General features: G+C 48.4%; 1 protein-coding gene across 1 annotated transcript; it reads right to left on the minus strand.

The window, feature by feature from the left end:
• Positions 1 to 207: 207 nt before the first annotated feature.
• On the minus strand, positions 208 to 7394 carry RCSD1 (RCSD domain containing 1; the record flags this gene model as incomplete). The annotated part of the gene is made up of 5 exons (XM_009573234.1): positions 208 to 861; positions 1734 to 1937; positions 3277 to 3348; positions 4658 to 4747; positions 7287 to 7394. Coding segments are annotated over 5 exons (1128 nt in total), but the record flags the coding sequence as incomplete, so codon positions are not given.
• Between the last annotated feature and the right edge of the window lie 4300 nt (positions 7395 to 11694).

Here is an 11694-nt window from a genome sequence, read left to right on the forward strand (position 1 = left end):
TCTCTGTAACACCACCCAGGAGGGCTGATTGTTTTAAATACCCTGCCTTGCAGCCTCTGCAGGCCTGAGATTTGATACGTTTGAGGTGTAAGGAGCAGCAAAAATGTTTGTGTGTTCTGTCACAGTTGCCATTTTCATTAATAAGCAAACCCCTCTGGTATTTTAGGAGCCATCATCATGCTGACCCATCTTACCTGTGTGTCACAGTTATGCTGTGCGCTGGTCCTGCGAAGGCTCACTGGCAGTCTCCAAGCCCACTGCATCCTGCAGCAGTTCAGGTGCCAGTGGCATTTCTTCAGTGCCTGATGTTCTCTGTGCGTCTGTGCTCTCACTGGTCTCCTTTGCTTCAGCTTCAGCTTCAGCTTCAGCTTCAGCTTCAGCTTCAGCTTCTTCCTTCTCCTTGTCCCCCTTTTCCTGTTCACAGGCACTGCCTTGCTGCTCTTGTCCCTGGGGACCTTCGCACACCTTCTTCTCCTTGTTTCCGGAGGGAGGCTGAGGAGAGTTCTCCTCCCCAGGGGCACCAGGACACACTTCTTCCTCCTTTGTATCCCCTGCTTTATTCTTGCAAGAAGTCATTTCCTCTGCCTGTTTTTCCCCTTTTTCTTCATCTTCTGATCTGCTGGATCCTCTCCTTGATGAGGGCTTCTCATCAGACCCTGTCTGTTTCTTTTGCTCTTTGCTCCCTGTTTCTGCCTCCTCTGTCTTGCCCTTGGGCTCAAACACCTCATCCCCATCTTCCTTGGCACCATTTTCTGGAGAGGAGATGTTGACCCCTAAATCTTCCCCGTCTCCGTATTCAGAGAGAGATCTTCGGAACCTCCTGGAGGGAGGCCTGCGCTTTATCGATCCCCGTGTCCGCACCTTGGAGGCAGGAAAAGCAGACATTGAAGCAGACATTGAAGCAAAGAAAGCAGTACTGCAAAGCAGGAAAGCACAACAGAGGAAAATACCATGGGAGACTTGATTGATATGCTGATGGCTTCACTTTTCCTGCTCTGCTACTGAGAGATAGGGAGATGAGGGCTCCTACCCCCAAGAGACTACTTTAGAGGACAAACAGCTCCCTAATATATGCCTCCTTTCTGTAAAGCTCGTGCTGGAGATCATTGTCCCAATTTAAACTGTGGCGCCTTGTCCAAGTCAGACCCTAAACCCAAGGACACTGCATTCATTACATGGATGCTGCTGACTTTGGATGTCTCAGCCTTTTCTACTCTTGGCAGTTTGGTGGTTGAGGAAGGAGTCTGCGCTCCAGTTAATGATGGTGAACACAGGTTACAGCTCCCCACTTAAGTGCTGTGCACTCTGTGGGACACCTGGCAAACCATCGAGCTCTACATGGCTCCCTAAACTGCACCTCAGCCACCTTTGACATTTGCTGGCACGTGGTACCACCTCCTCACAGTGCTCCCTGCCCAGGTACCAGCCACCCTGTTACTGCTGAGCTGAAGTGACTGAGTCCTGCCTCTTCACCCCTTCCCTTTACCCATTTGGCCAGGAAGGCTGCTGGAGCTGCTGGACCATGAAGCTCCATGTGCAGGCGGTCAGAGGGGAGACTCCACAGAGCTACATTGAAAGGCTGTTCCGAACCTGGCACATAGATCTCCTCCCTTGGCTACAAATGCACACTGTTATGGCAGGACTGAGGGCTACGGCCGCCTCTTTCTCTTCATCCCCAAGTGATAACCAACCCTTATCTTGCTGTGATGGAGAAATCCTAGCGCACACCCTACCTTGTTGTAGAATTGCAGCTGAGTGCCTTCTGGGGGTTGATCAAAGCTGACTGGCGTCTCATTCACTTCACTGGGCTGGGACTGAATCCCTGGGCTGCTGGGCGTTGAGGGAGGGGTGCTGAATGGAGAAACCAGGGCTTTCAGACCAGGGCTTTTGGGAGATGCTCCCGGCAGCAGAGCAGCTGGAGCAAAAGCAAGATTGGCCTGCGAAGAAAAATCCCTGTCACGGGCATGCCTGACACGGCGTGTGCTACATGTGGTAACCACACGGAGGAGCCCTTGCTCTTGCCACGGGAGCTGCCACATCTCTCAGCTGTCACAACCCACATACCTTCTGGTTATGGGTCTCTCCTGGTGACACTGTCAACAAACAAGTCCGGGCAGAGAAGTTACGACTGGACATTTGCCCTTCCCCAACAGCTGGATCTCAGGACGTGTCCTTTTGTCATCCTGAGGCCTTTTGGGATTTTCCAGTGACCCATCCAAGCCAGCACAGTCTACAGTGGCTGAGTCAGGAGAAAGTCTGAACAAGCAGCCAGCAATCACTTTGAGATTTAAACCATCCCTGTGTGTGCCCAAGCAGACCTTGCATTTTCAAGCCTGATCTGCAGGTCTTCCGAATGATCTGTGCAGTCGTGAGGAATAAGAAGAACGTGGAAAGAAGCAAGCTTGTGATTAACTGCGGCAAAACGCTTCCTGCTGGCCTGTCACTAAGCAGCTCTTGTAGGCAAATGCCCTTGGGTGCATTAAGAGGGACAGTGCTATGAATAGGCTTACGTTGTGTCAGGGCAGCCAGAAGGCATTGAGCTCTGGAGTCACACGTGCTGCCAGGAGAGGCAGCTGGCAGCAGCAGGGCACTATGTCTACAGGCTATCGAGTGCTGAGCTGCCCTCAGCGGCATGAATCAGATGCTGCCGAGAGATACAAAAAGGACAAGAAGCACTGGGTGTGTTTGTGAGTAACTGGGGGAATTGAGGCGAGCGAAGCGCAGAGCTTCTAGGCACGTGCAGGGGAGTGCCACAGCCCGGAGCACGCTCCCCACTGCCAGGATTGTAGCTGCCTGCTCTCAAGGCCAGTTCCCCGATAGGGTGCAGGTGACTCAGTTTGATTTAGACTGCTGCGAAGAAAGAGCTGGAAGAAGTCTCAGCCAGGGTTTCCCTCACTTTCTCTCATGAGCTGCATTTAAACTGAGGCTCCTGCCCCTGCTCCCTACCTGAGCTGTGCTGCTGCCATGCCCATGCCCAGCCATGTATCCGCAGATCCAAATGATCTTGACCGATGCACTGACCTGCCTATGGACATGCCTGAGGATCGCTGGACTGTTTCTGACGCTGGTTACCATTACCAGACCTGCTCTGCCTTCCTTGTTTGTGTATTGTGGGACTGGGCCCTCATCGGTGAGGCCACTGCCTGCTTACCTGGCTGTCAACCTTGGCTCCTGGATCCCCTTCCCCTGTGGCTGCTCCACAAGGGAAGTACCTATGACAAATGCCAATCAGATTTAATTTGCTGGGGCAGCCATGTGAGCTCTTCCAGGACCTACCTGCAGCTTTTCAATCATGGGGGAGCTTTTCACCTTGACCTTGGGAATGGGGCAAGCATTTGGAGACCGCTTCTGCAAAACAAAATGCAACATGAAAAAGTCACAGTAAAGTAGGTGAAAAAGAGGAAATAAAATGAAGGCAGAAAACTTGGAAGAGATAAGCAGAAAGTGCTAGTAGGGGAGCAAATGAAGTCTCATATGATGTCTTCACTCAAAAGTTTGCTTTCTTCTTTCCTGACCCTGCTCCCCTTTTGTTATCTAGCCATTCTAGGGCTCTACATACATGTACCCTTCCTCTGGGAGAAAAGGTGATTGTCTGCTTTCTGGCTGAAGTATCTGAGTTAGGTGGTGTGTAATGGCTCTGCTGCTACATGGCCTTCACTAAGGTATCTAACCTATGACACAGTTTCCCCTGGTATTATTTCAGGACCAGACAGATTAAAATTCTACCTCCTGAAGGGTACAAGCCTTAATGTTGGTAAACATTGTGAACTTTTTGTGATGGGAAGGCTTCTGCCACCACTTGACTAACAGAGTTAAAGGGTATCCAATGAGTATGGGCAGGAAAGGCCTAAGTGGCTGGAAAGGTAGAGCTATGAAAGGCTGAAAACAGTTTGAGAAAGGGGGAGCATTGCTTTGAGAAGGGGCATAGTGCTTTTTTCAGGTCCAAAGGAAAAGGAAGGAATCTCAGATTTTAAAGCTTGTGCTCCTTTGGCACGGAGGCAGCAAGAGCCTGTAGCTGTCAGAAAAGAAGGACAAAGAACCACATCCTTGTTAAGGGCAGGTGACAATGTGAAATTTGGTGGGTAGACCTAATACCCTGAAATACAGAAGGACAGAAGTGACTGGAAAGGGCCCGAGCATAAACTTTAGTAAGTAGCAGCCAGCTTACTGGGACCTGCTCATTCAAGGGTGCTGTATGGAGGACACCTCAAGGCAATATTCTGTGGGTATTACTGACAAAACCCTTCTTCACTCTGGATTAATTATTCCCTTTTTCTGAAGAAGAAAAAATCTCAAGAGCAGAACTATTACGCCATTATAGTCAAACCTCGAGAGTTCATCTGAAGGCAACAAACAGCATGGATGCCCCCAGTGCTAAGCACTGTTCAAATCTAATAAATGCCAGCAGTTCCTGCTTTAAAATGCTTGTCAGTGCTCTAAGGGTAAAACAAAAGCAGTAAAAACGGGATGTATATCCTTGCTACAGGAGTGGGAAACAGCGTGGAGCTGACTCTGAGTGTACGTACGTGTGTACGTGTGTATGATTGATGTCTTTTGCTGCACAGCCTGACCTCTCTGCTACCTCCAAGCTTGTGTCTCAGGAGAGAACAGGTTGCAGAGAGGAGAGACCTTGTCCCCCTGTTAAATTGATACTCACTTGCTCACCATTGTCACTTGTCTCAGTTTTGTGGGAATACAATGGAAGAGAGCATGGTGGTTTCCTCCGAGTTGGCTTATGTGGTGGTACCTAAGAGAAGAAAACAACCAACTCAGCAGCAGGGAAATCAGTTTTTTTAAAAAAAGGAAGTGAAATTCAAGCACCAAAGGGCATGCTCTGTAAGTGACCTGCTTGGATGGCAGGGCTTAGCTTGCCTAAAGGAGTCATCCAAAGGCAGCACAAGATATTAGCATATGGGCATGTGGCCAGCATGCTAGGTGTGCTTGTAGCATCTTGAGCCCAATCCTAGTGTTGGAAAAGTAGCCTATACCTCTTCCCACAGCATGAACCATGACTGTTCAGGCTTTGTGCAAAGGACACTCTTCTAAGCTGTGGAGGGTGGAGAAGTCTTCCCAGAAGCTTCATCTTCAAAGCATCCTGCTGGAAAACCCCTTACACTGGAATAGCTTGTTATTGTTCTCTTTCCTGTCTTATTACCAGGATTTCCTTTTAATGTGTCACAGCTGCCTACCTGGTTCGTGATTTTCCTATTTTGCAACTGATATATTTTAGGTGCAAAAAGGGGAATTCTGATTTTTTCAGCATGCCCTACAGCCCCATTCATTTCTCTCTAATGAAGAGCAGCTCGCAGTGACAAGTGCTCAGCTGTAACATTTAATTTGACTAAGAAACAGATTCTCCAGCGGAGAAGGAAAAAGGCAACTTAACAGCAGGGACACCAGTTCCTTCTGAATGTCCTCGGGCTCTCAGAAGTACAAAAGTGCTCACTAGGAAGGAAGAGATGCATAGCAGAGCACCTATGGAGTCTCTCCTTCATAACTATTGCTCTGGTCTTGAAGCCAAGCTGTCTCTAGTTTTATGCCAGGTTTTAGTCTCCTGCCAAGCTATTAACACACTTTTTATGTGTTAACAGACAAAATACTCGGATAATATTGTGGATTTTGTATAATATCCACAATACAATATTTGGATAATTTTGTTACCTTCTAACAGGCAGGCATGTGAAAAGTTGGATTATGGCATCTTTGCCCTCTGTAGAGTTGGCTGTCTTAGAGGACCTGTAGACTTGATGCCACTTAACTGCTGGTGGTGCTGCACCCAGCCATGGCAATGCTCCTAAGCAGCCAAGGGCAGCCCTGCTTTTATCCTTACGTCACACTAGGAAGCAATAGTATCATGTCTTATTGAAACCCCACCATTTTGCAACCATGAAATGCTGCACTGTGCCACAGTGAATGTATCAGAGGTTCCCTGGTTGATAGGTTCCCCTTTGCTGGCATGGGTCAAGCAAGGGTTAAAGACCATCCACTCAGCCATTTATCTGAAGCCAGCTTGAGAAAGCCGGTGGGGAAGTGACAGATGGCTTTGGAGAGAAAAGACAGGAAACTTTGTCCTCCTCTGTCTCTGGAGAAAATGAGTTTCCCCCCACTGTGAGGCCCCTCCACACTGCCTTGGCTTGGGAGCAGCAGAGGTCTGCAGATAACACAAGAGAGGTCTGGGAACTTGCTGCCTTCTGAAGGGTGAGGGACTTAGCGCAATTAAATCCCATACCTTAGAAAGAGGAAATGACTGTAATGGGACAGATGGAGTGGTGCGCTGGTGACTAAAGGGAAAAAAAAAGTGCTTGGGAAGAGATTGGCTATTCCCATCCTGAGGCCCGGCTATGGGAGTGCTAACCTCTGATAGATGGTGGCATGCCAGCCCTGCAGGCCAGAGGTCACCATTGCATCCAGCAAAAGACAGAAGGGGTGACGGGGAGGATCCCCTTAGGCCCAGCCTGGGACATGCTGAAATCAGCTGAGCAGCAGAAGGAAGCAGTTCAGTTTTAAAGGGGCACCCACTGACTGAAGAGGCCCACCAGTAAATATTTGTGCTTCTAAAAAAGTGCATAATGATACAGGGAGCTCTCCTAAAATGTCAACCTCCAGTCATAAACACTCTGACTTTCCTTTCTTCCTAAGGGAGGTATTCTAGTGATTTGCTTATCTGGTGAAAGACAGCTTGTGAGGTAATGCTTGGCATAGCGGGCTTTCAATAAAATAAAGTTTCAGCATCATAGAGAGAGGCACAGAGTCTGAAATGTCATTGGGAAGAGGTAACGAGGGCAAGTAAAGAGACAGCTTTCTCTCTCAGACCCGTACAGAAGGAATTACCTGGAGGAAACCTTCTCCTTTTGTGAACAAGGTGCTGGTGACCTGCCACTGACTTCTACACTGCGTAATCTGTTGTTTGCTTTCTTTTTCCATGGCTCAATATTAGCTATTTCATTATTCATTGTTGCCCTCTGCCCACAAAAGCCAGCCCAGATAGTGCATGCATTGCTGTCTGCTACTGTTAGGTATATATGGGTACCCAACCAAGCTTTATATGTCTCAGTTACAGTGTCTAGTTATCCTGAGGTATGGCTCTACCAAAATACTCGTCCACAAGTCGGCAATGCATGGACGACACTGTCATAGCTTGCATTGCACTAGGAGACAAATCCTTTACGAAGGTTCAAAATCAAGGTGGATTCATGCTGAGATCACTGATGCTCTAACTTCTACAGGCAGAGGCAAGTGCTTCATTTCCCACTCAATTCCCTGCTGGAGACTGCAGAGCTCCTTACCTCTTTTCCAGTGATATTGGCTGCTTGCTCTTTGAATTTCCCTGCTAGCTGAGCCACTGATGGTGATGCCGACTGGTCCACCTCTGAGTTGGTCTCTGCTGGCCTGTTCTGACAAATCAGGAGCAACAAGGTATGAGCAAAGGTTGGGAAAAGCAAGCAAGCTGGAGAGAAGCCTGCGTATGCATTATAAAGTTCAAGAGTAAGCAGGGACTTAAAGCAGAGTTTCTCACATCTGGCATCAATCATCCAGTCTGAGAGCAAGAGGTTTGGGAAGACAGGACTTAGCAGCATTTTCAAATATCCCAGAAAACCAGTAATTCATGCAGAGCCTTTCAGCTCTAGCTGAAGAGCCTACGCTCATTATTTTTCACTGGAAGCGAACTGAGTGTTTCAAGCCAAGTGTCTGTTCCCCATCTTTTCCTCGCAGTGAGCAGATGGAGCAGGGCAATAAAGGATGTTCCCACACACCTTCGCAGTCCTCCCATCCCCTTTTTACTGCCCTGGTCACCAGCACCCTTCCTTTTCCAGCGGTTCTGCTGCGAGAGCCATTCCCTGTCTTCACAGCAAGCCAGCATCTGTTTGGGGATGTCCCTGTGCTGTTCTGCTTTTTTGGCAGTGAAATACTCAGGCGGGTGGGGGGAAGGGAGGAAATACCAGGGCTGAGAGAAGCTTCCCCTCCCCTGGGTCGACAACAGGCTGAGAAGCGGGAGGCTTGTTGGAGACTGGATGGTGCAGCTCTTCCCACAGCACACAGGCCTGGTGTTATCCCACATTTACCTTGTTTTCTTTGCTATGTGTGTATCTAGCAATATGAGTAGAAAACCTTGAAATCAAAGTTGATGAAAGGAAACCTTTGTTCTTCATCTCTAGTATCTGATGCCAGGGAAAATCGAACCAGAGGAACTGAGAACAACTAACCAACTATCCTTGTTTTGTTAGAGGTGGAAACCTCAAAACAACAAACCAGGCTACAAACCATCAGCAAGGAATCTCATGCCTCCGCTCCCTGTACCACCACCATGAACGCATGACCAGCACCGCACTTCTCACCCCTCTGCCTCAATACTCTTCTGCTTCTCAGTCAGAAAGTTTCCCCAAAGGCCGTTGCTAGAGGAATATATTTCTGTTTCTCCAAAGGCTCCAGCAGAGCCCTTCCTTCTCCCTTTACGCTGCTCTGCCTGGGAGGGACCTGCTGTCTCGTTAACACAACCACTCCTTCAGCATCGCTGGAGGTGAAAGGCCCTCGAAACACCAATCTGGCCCACGTATGGACCATTTCCTTTGGGTCACCACATTACAGGGGCTGGAGAAATAGCTATGGAAACTTGAAATTATATTAAAGAAGGAATTTCTTTAGACTCCTAGTTTCTAGATTAAAAGCAAATCGAGGAGGTTACATTAAGGATCATCTCATCATCTGCAGCTTGGAGCACTCTAGTGTGAAATACCTGGTAGAGAGCAGCATAGCTAAGGCCTGTTTGCACTGTGGAAAAGGGCCTTTCCCTTTCTCAGAGAGCTGTAAATAAATGCTCCCAATAAATGCTACCTTCTTTCTCCCAGGCCCACAAGCCCAGTAGATGTCTGCCGTTCCCTGTTTCCAGGATCCTGACTACATCTCCCCTGTTAAACTTCCCATACAGTTCGGACCAGCTTTCCTGCCTCCAGCCACAAAAGCCATGTCAAGCTGTCTCCTCTCAGTGAACTTCTAGCACCTTCCCCCCCTCTTTTCAGCCTTCATTAGAGTAATCACAGGCGGGGGAAGTGGCCGATAAGGGGAACGGAAGAAACGGTGAGGTAAGCAGATCAGCAGGGCAACCTGCTGCACACAAAAAATGGTGGCTGGGCTAAGTGGGGAGCCTTCCAGCCGTGAAGCGGGGGCAGGCTGGAAAGAGGAGGGAAGAAAGAATGAACCTGGGGAAGGCAGGATGGATTGGGAGGCTTGGCTCAGCATACCAGCTCCCAGGATAACTGGGCATGGCAGAACAGACACCTGAACTGAGGACTCAGTTGAGGCTGAGGAGCTGCAGGTGCTCAGTGTCTGTGGTGGAAGGGTTGCCTCCCTCACAGTCCCTTTTTCTCCAAGAGCTTCTCTCACAGCCCTTCGCCTTTACCCAGAAAAGACGCTGCACTTCCTCTTGGCCTCTTTGACCTCTTGTTTTGGGGTGGTTGTGGGGTTTTTTTCCTTTTTTTTTTTTTTTTTTTTTTTTGAATTATAGTCTGAAAACACAGCTCCCTTTCTTTGGGTTTGATCAAAGCTGTGAGGCTGGAATGATTCCATGCGTTTCTTGTTTTGCTGGTAGCAGGCATTGATTGCAACACGGCTCTCGCCGGCGTGAAGCTCGCCGGCCGGGGCCCAGGAAGCAGTGAACATGCCATTCTAAGATTAGCACAAGTAGCCCACGGGCTGTGTCCTCCCGAAACTGCCAGCTGCAGACTCTCCGATTACGCTACAGGAAAAGTCCTTTCTCAGATCCTTTTTGGCAATTACACTGCTGTCCTGTATCCAGCCTTTTCTACAGCTTCTTTTTTTTTTTCCCAGCTGGTGTGCCAGGCTCTATGTCTTCTAGTCAAGGGAAAGCACCATACCGGGACACTCAGATGCAAAAAGTTCCCTTCCTTGCACTGCAAGAAGAACACCGTCCCCCTGACTTCCAGGGGCTGGACTGGTAGTCTCCCTCCCACTGGGAGGAAGGTGGGAAGCCTCACTGTCTCACTCTCACCCCAGACCATGTATCAGCCCTCAGCCTCTTCCACGACTAAGACATGCGTCTGCTCCTCTCATCCAAGAGCTCGGTGCTGGCTCTCTCCTGCCCCATGATATTAATGCAACCTCTCCCATTCCTGGTCATTTTTCCTGTCTCGGTGACATAGCCCACCACTTTTATGAATGATGAAGAGGAGCAGCTCTGCTCTTTTTTGCCAAAAAAGGTGAAATTGCTCAGATGTTAATTTTGTGCTCTTTGCAGCCAACTGCTGGTTCTTTTCCTTTCCAGAAGAGAAGCGTGGTCAGCCTGCATGGGCTAAAACCAGCAAGCTAAAGTAAAAGACTTACTCCATCTGTAATTTGGTGACTGCTATTCTGAGGTCTTTTACTATTCCGTAAAAATAAGTGTCTAAGCATTGTGTATTCTGAAAAATGTCCGACAGAGCAGCAAAACAGGAATTGAATTATACCATCAATGTAAGCATGGCACTGTCTGCAAAAGAGGAAGTGCAACTAGCAAGTTCTCTGTAAGGGGTTTCACTTTCCTCTTCCAAATAAATTTATAAAATTGAGTAAATTTGAAAATGGTTTTCAACACCATCTTTCTTCATCTGCTTTTAAAACTGAACCTGGTCCCTTTGGCAGGACTGGAGAGAACAATCTCAACTTCACTGGCAAGGGCTAGTAAGGCTGCCTGATGTGGGAGTAATAACGTCTCACAAAGCGGTCCCCTCAGGACAGCAATGTCATTACCTGGCTCAATGACATTTGCCAATTCTCCTGCTAGAAACCGTGGACCCACTGTGGGCACCAGGTGAGAGAAGGTGCATATTAAAGGCCCACAGAAAAGAGCTAAAGAGATTGAAGAGTTTCTCTGTGCATCCCATTTGGATACTCACAAAAAGCTTTTCTTAAAGATCATGGGTTTAGCTACAGGTGGGGAGTGTCACTGCAGACAAGAAGTTTCTTATGAAATCAAAATTGCAAAGACTCCTGGGGAAAACTGGAAAGCCAGAGGTGGCTTTGGGGATGAATTTGAATGTCCTGCTGGGACTGGTGCAAAACTGGCTCCAACAGCCCTCAGTTAGCAGTTTTGGTCATGACTCTTGCAATTGAAAGCTATGATGACTCCATCTCATGGGACTGATATCCCACCAGTTTTGTCACTGTCCATAATATGCTGCTGGAAATGCTAGTCTGAAAGGGCACCAGTGGGGGTCAGAAGCTGAAGATACTGAAGGAGAAGTTCAGGTTTGGATTTGTGCACCTGGTTTGGCTGATGACAAGAGCAAAGGTCTATTAGCTGCCATACAGTGGAGTGTTTTGTCTTAAGCAGCACTTAAATACCAGCTGAATAACAGCAAGAGATCTGTATTGCCCTACTCTCCTTCCCTCCCCTATGAATCCTCTAACTTGTCTTTTGCAGGTACGATATTTTGGCCAAACGGAGCACCTTTTATCAGAGATGCCAGCCCTCCACAGTACCTTGCAAGGCTGGAGTATTCAGCAGCTATGAAATCAGTGACAGTTACACAATTTTTGGTACTGGTCCTATGCACTTTCCACCCCCATTCTTATGCAGCCGCATCTAGACGTGGTTTTGAGGCCGGTCCCTGACCTCCACATCCCTTCCTTGCTTCTAAAGAGCTTCGCAGGAACGATTCCCCGCAGCCCGTTCTCACACCAGTCCATTGTGCCAGCTGC

This window comes from Fulmarus glacialis, unplaced genomic scaffold (assembly GCF_000690835.1).
Source record: "Fulmarus glacialis isolate BGI_N327 unplaced genomic scaffold, ASM69083v1 scaffold48112, whole genome shotgun sequence".
In the NCBI taxonomy this organism is placed as follows: Eukaryota; Metazoa; Chordata; class Aves; order Procellariiformes; family Procellariidae; genus Fulmarus; species Fulmarus glacialis.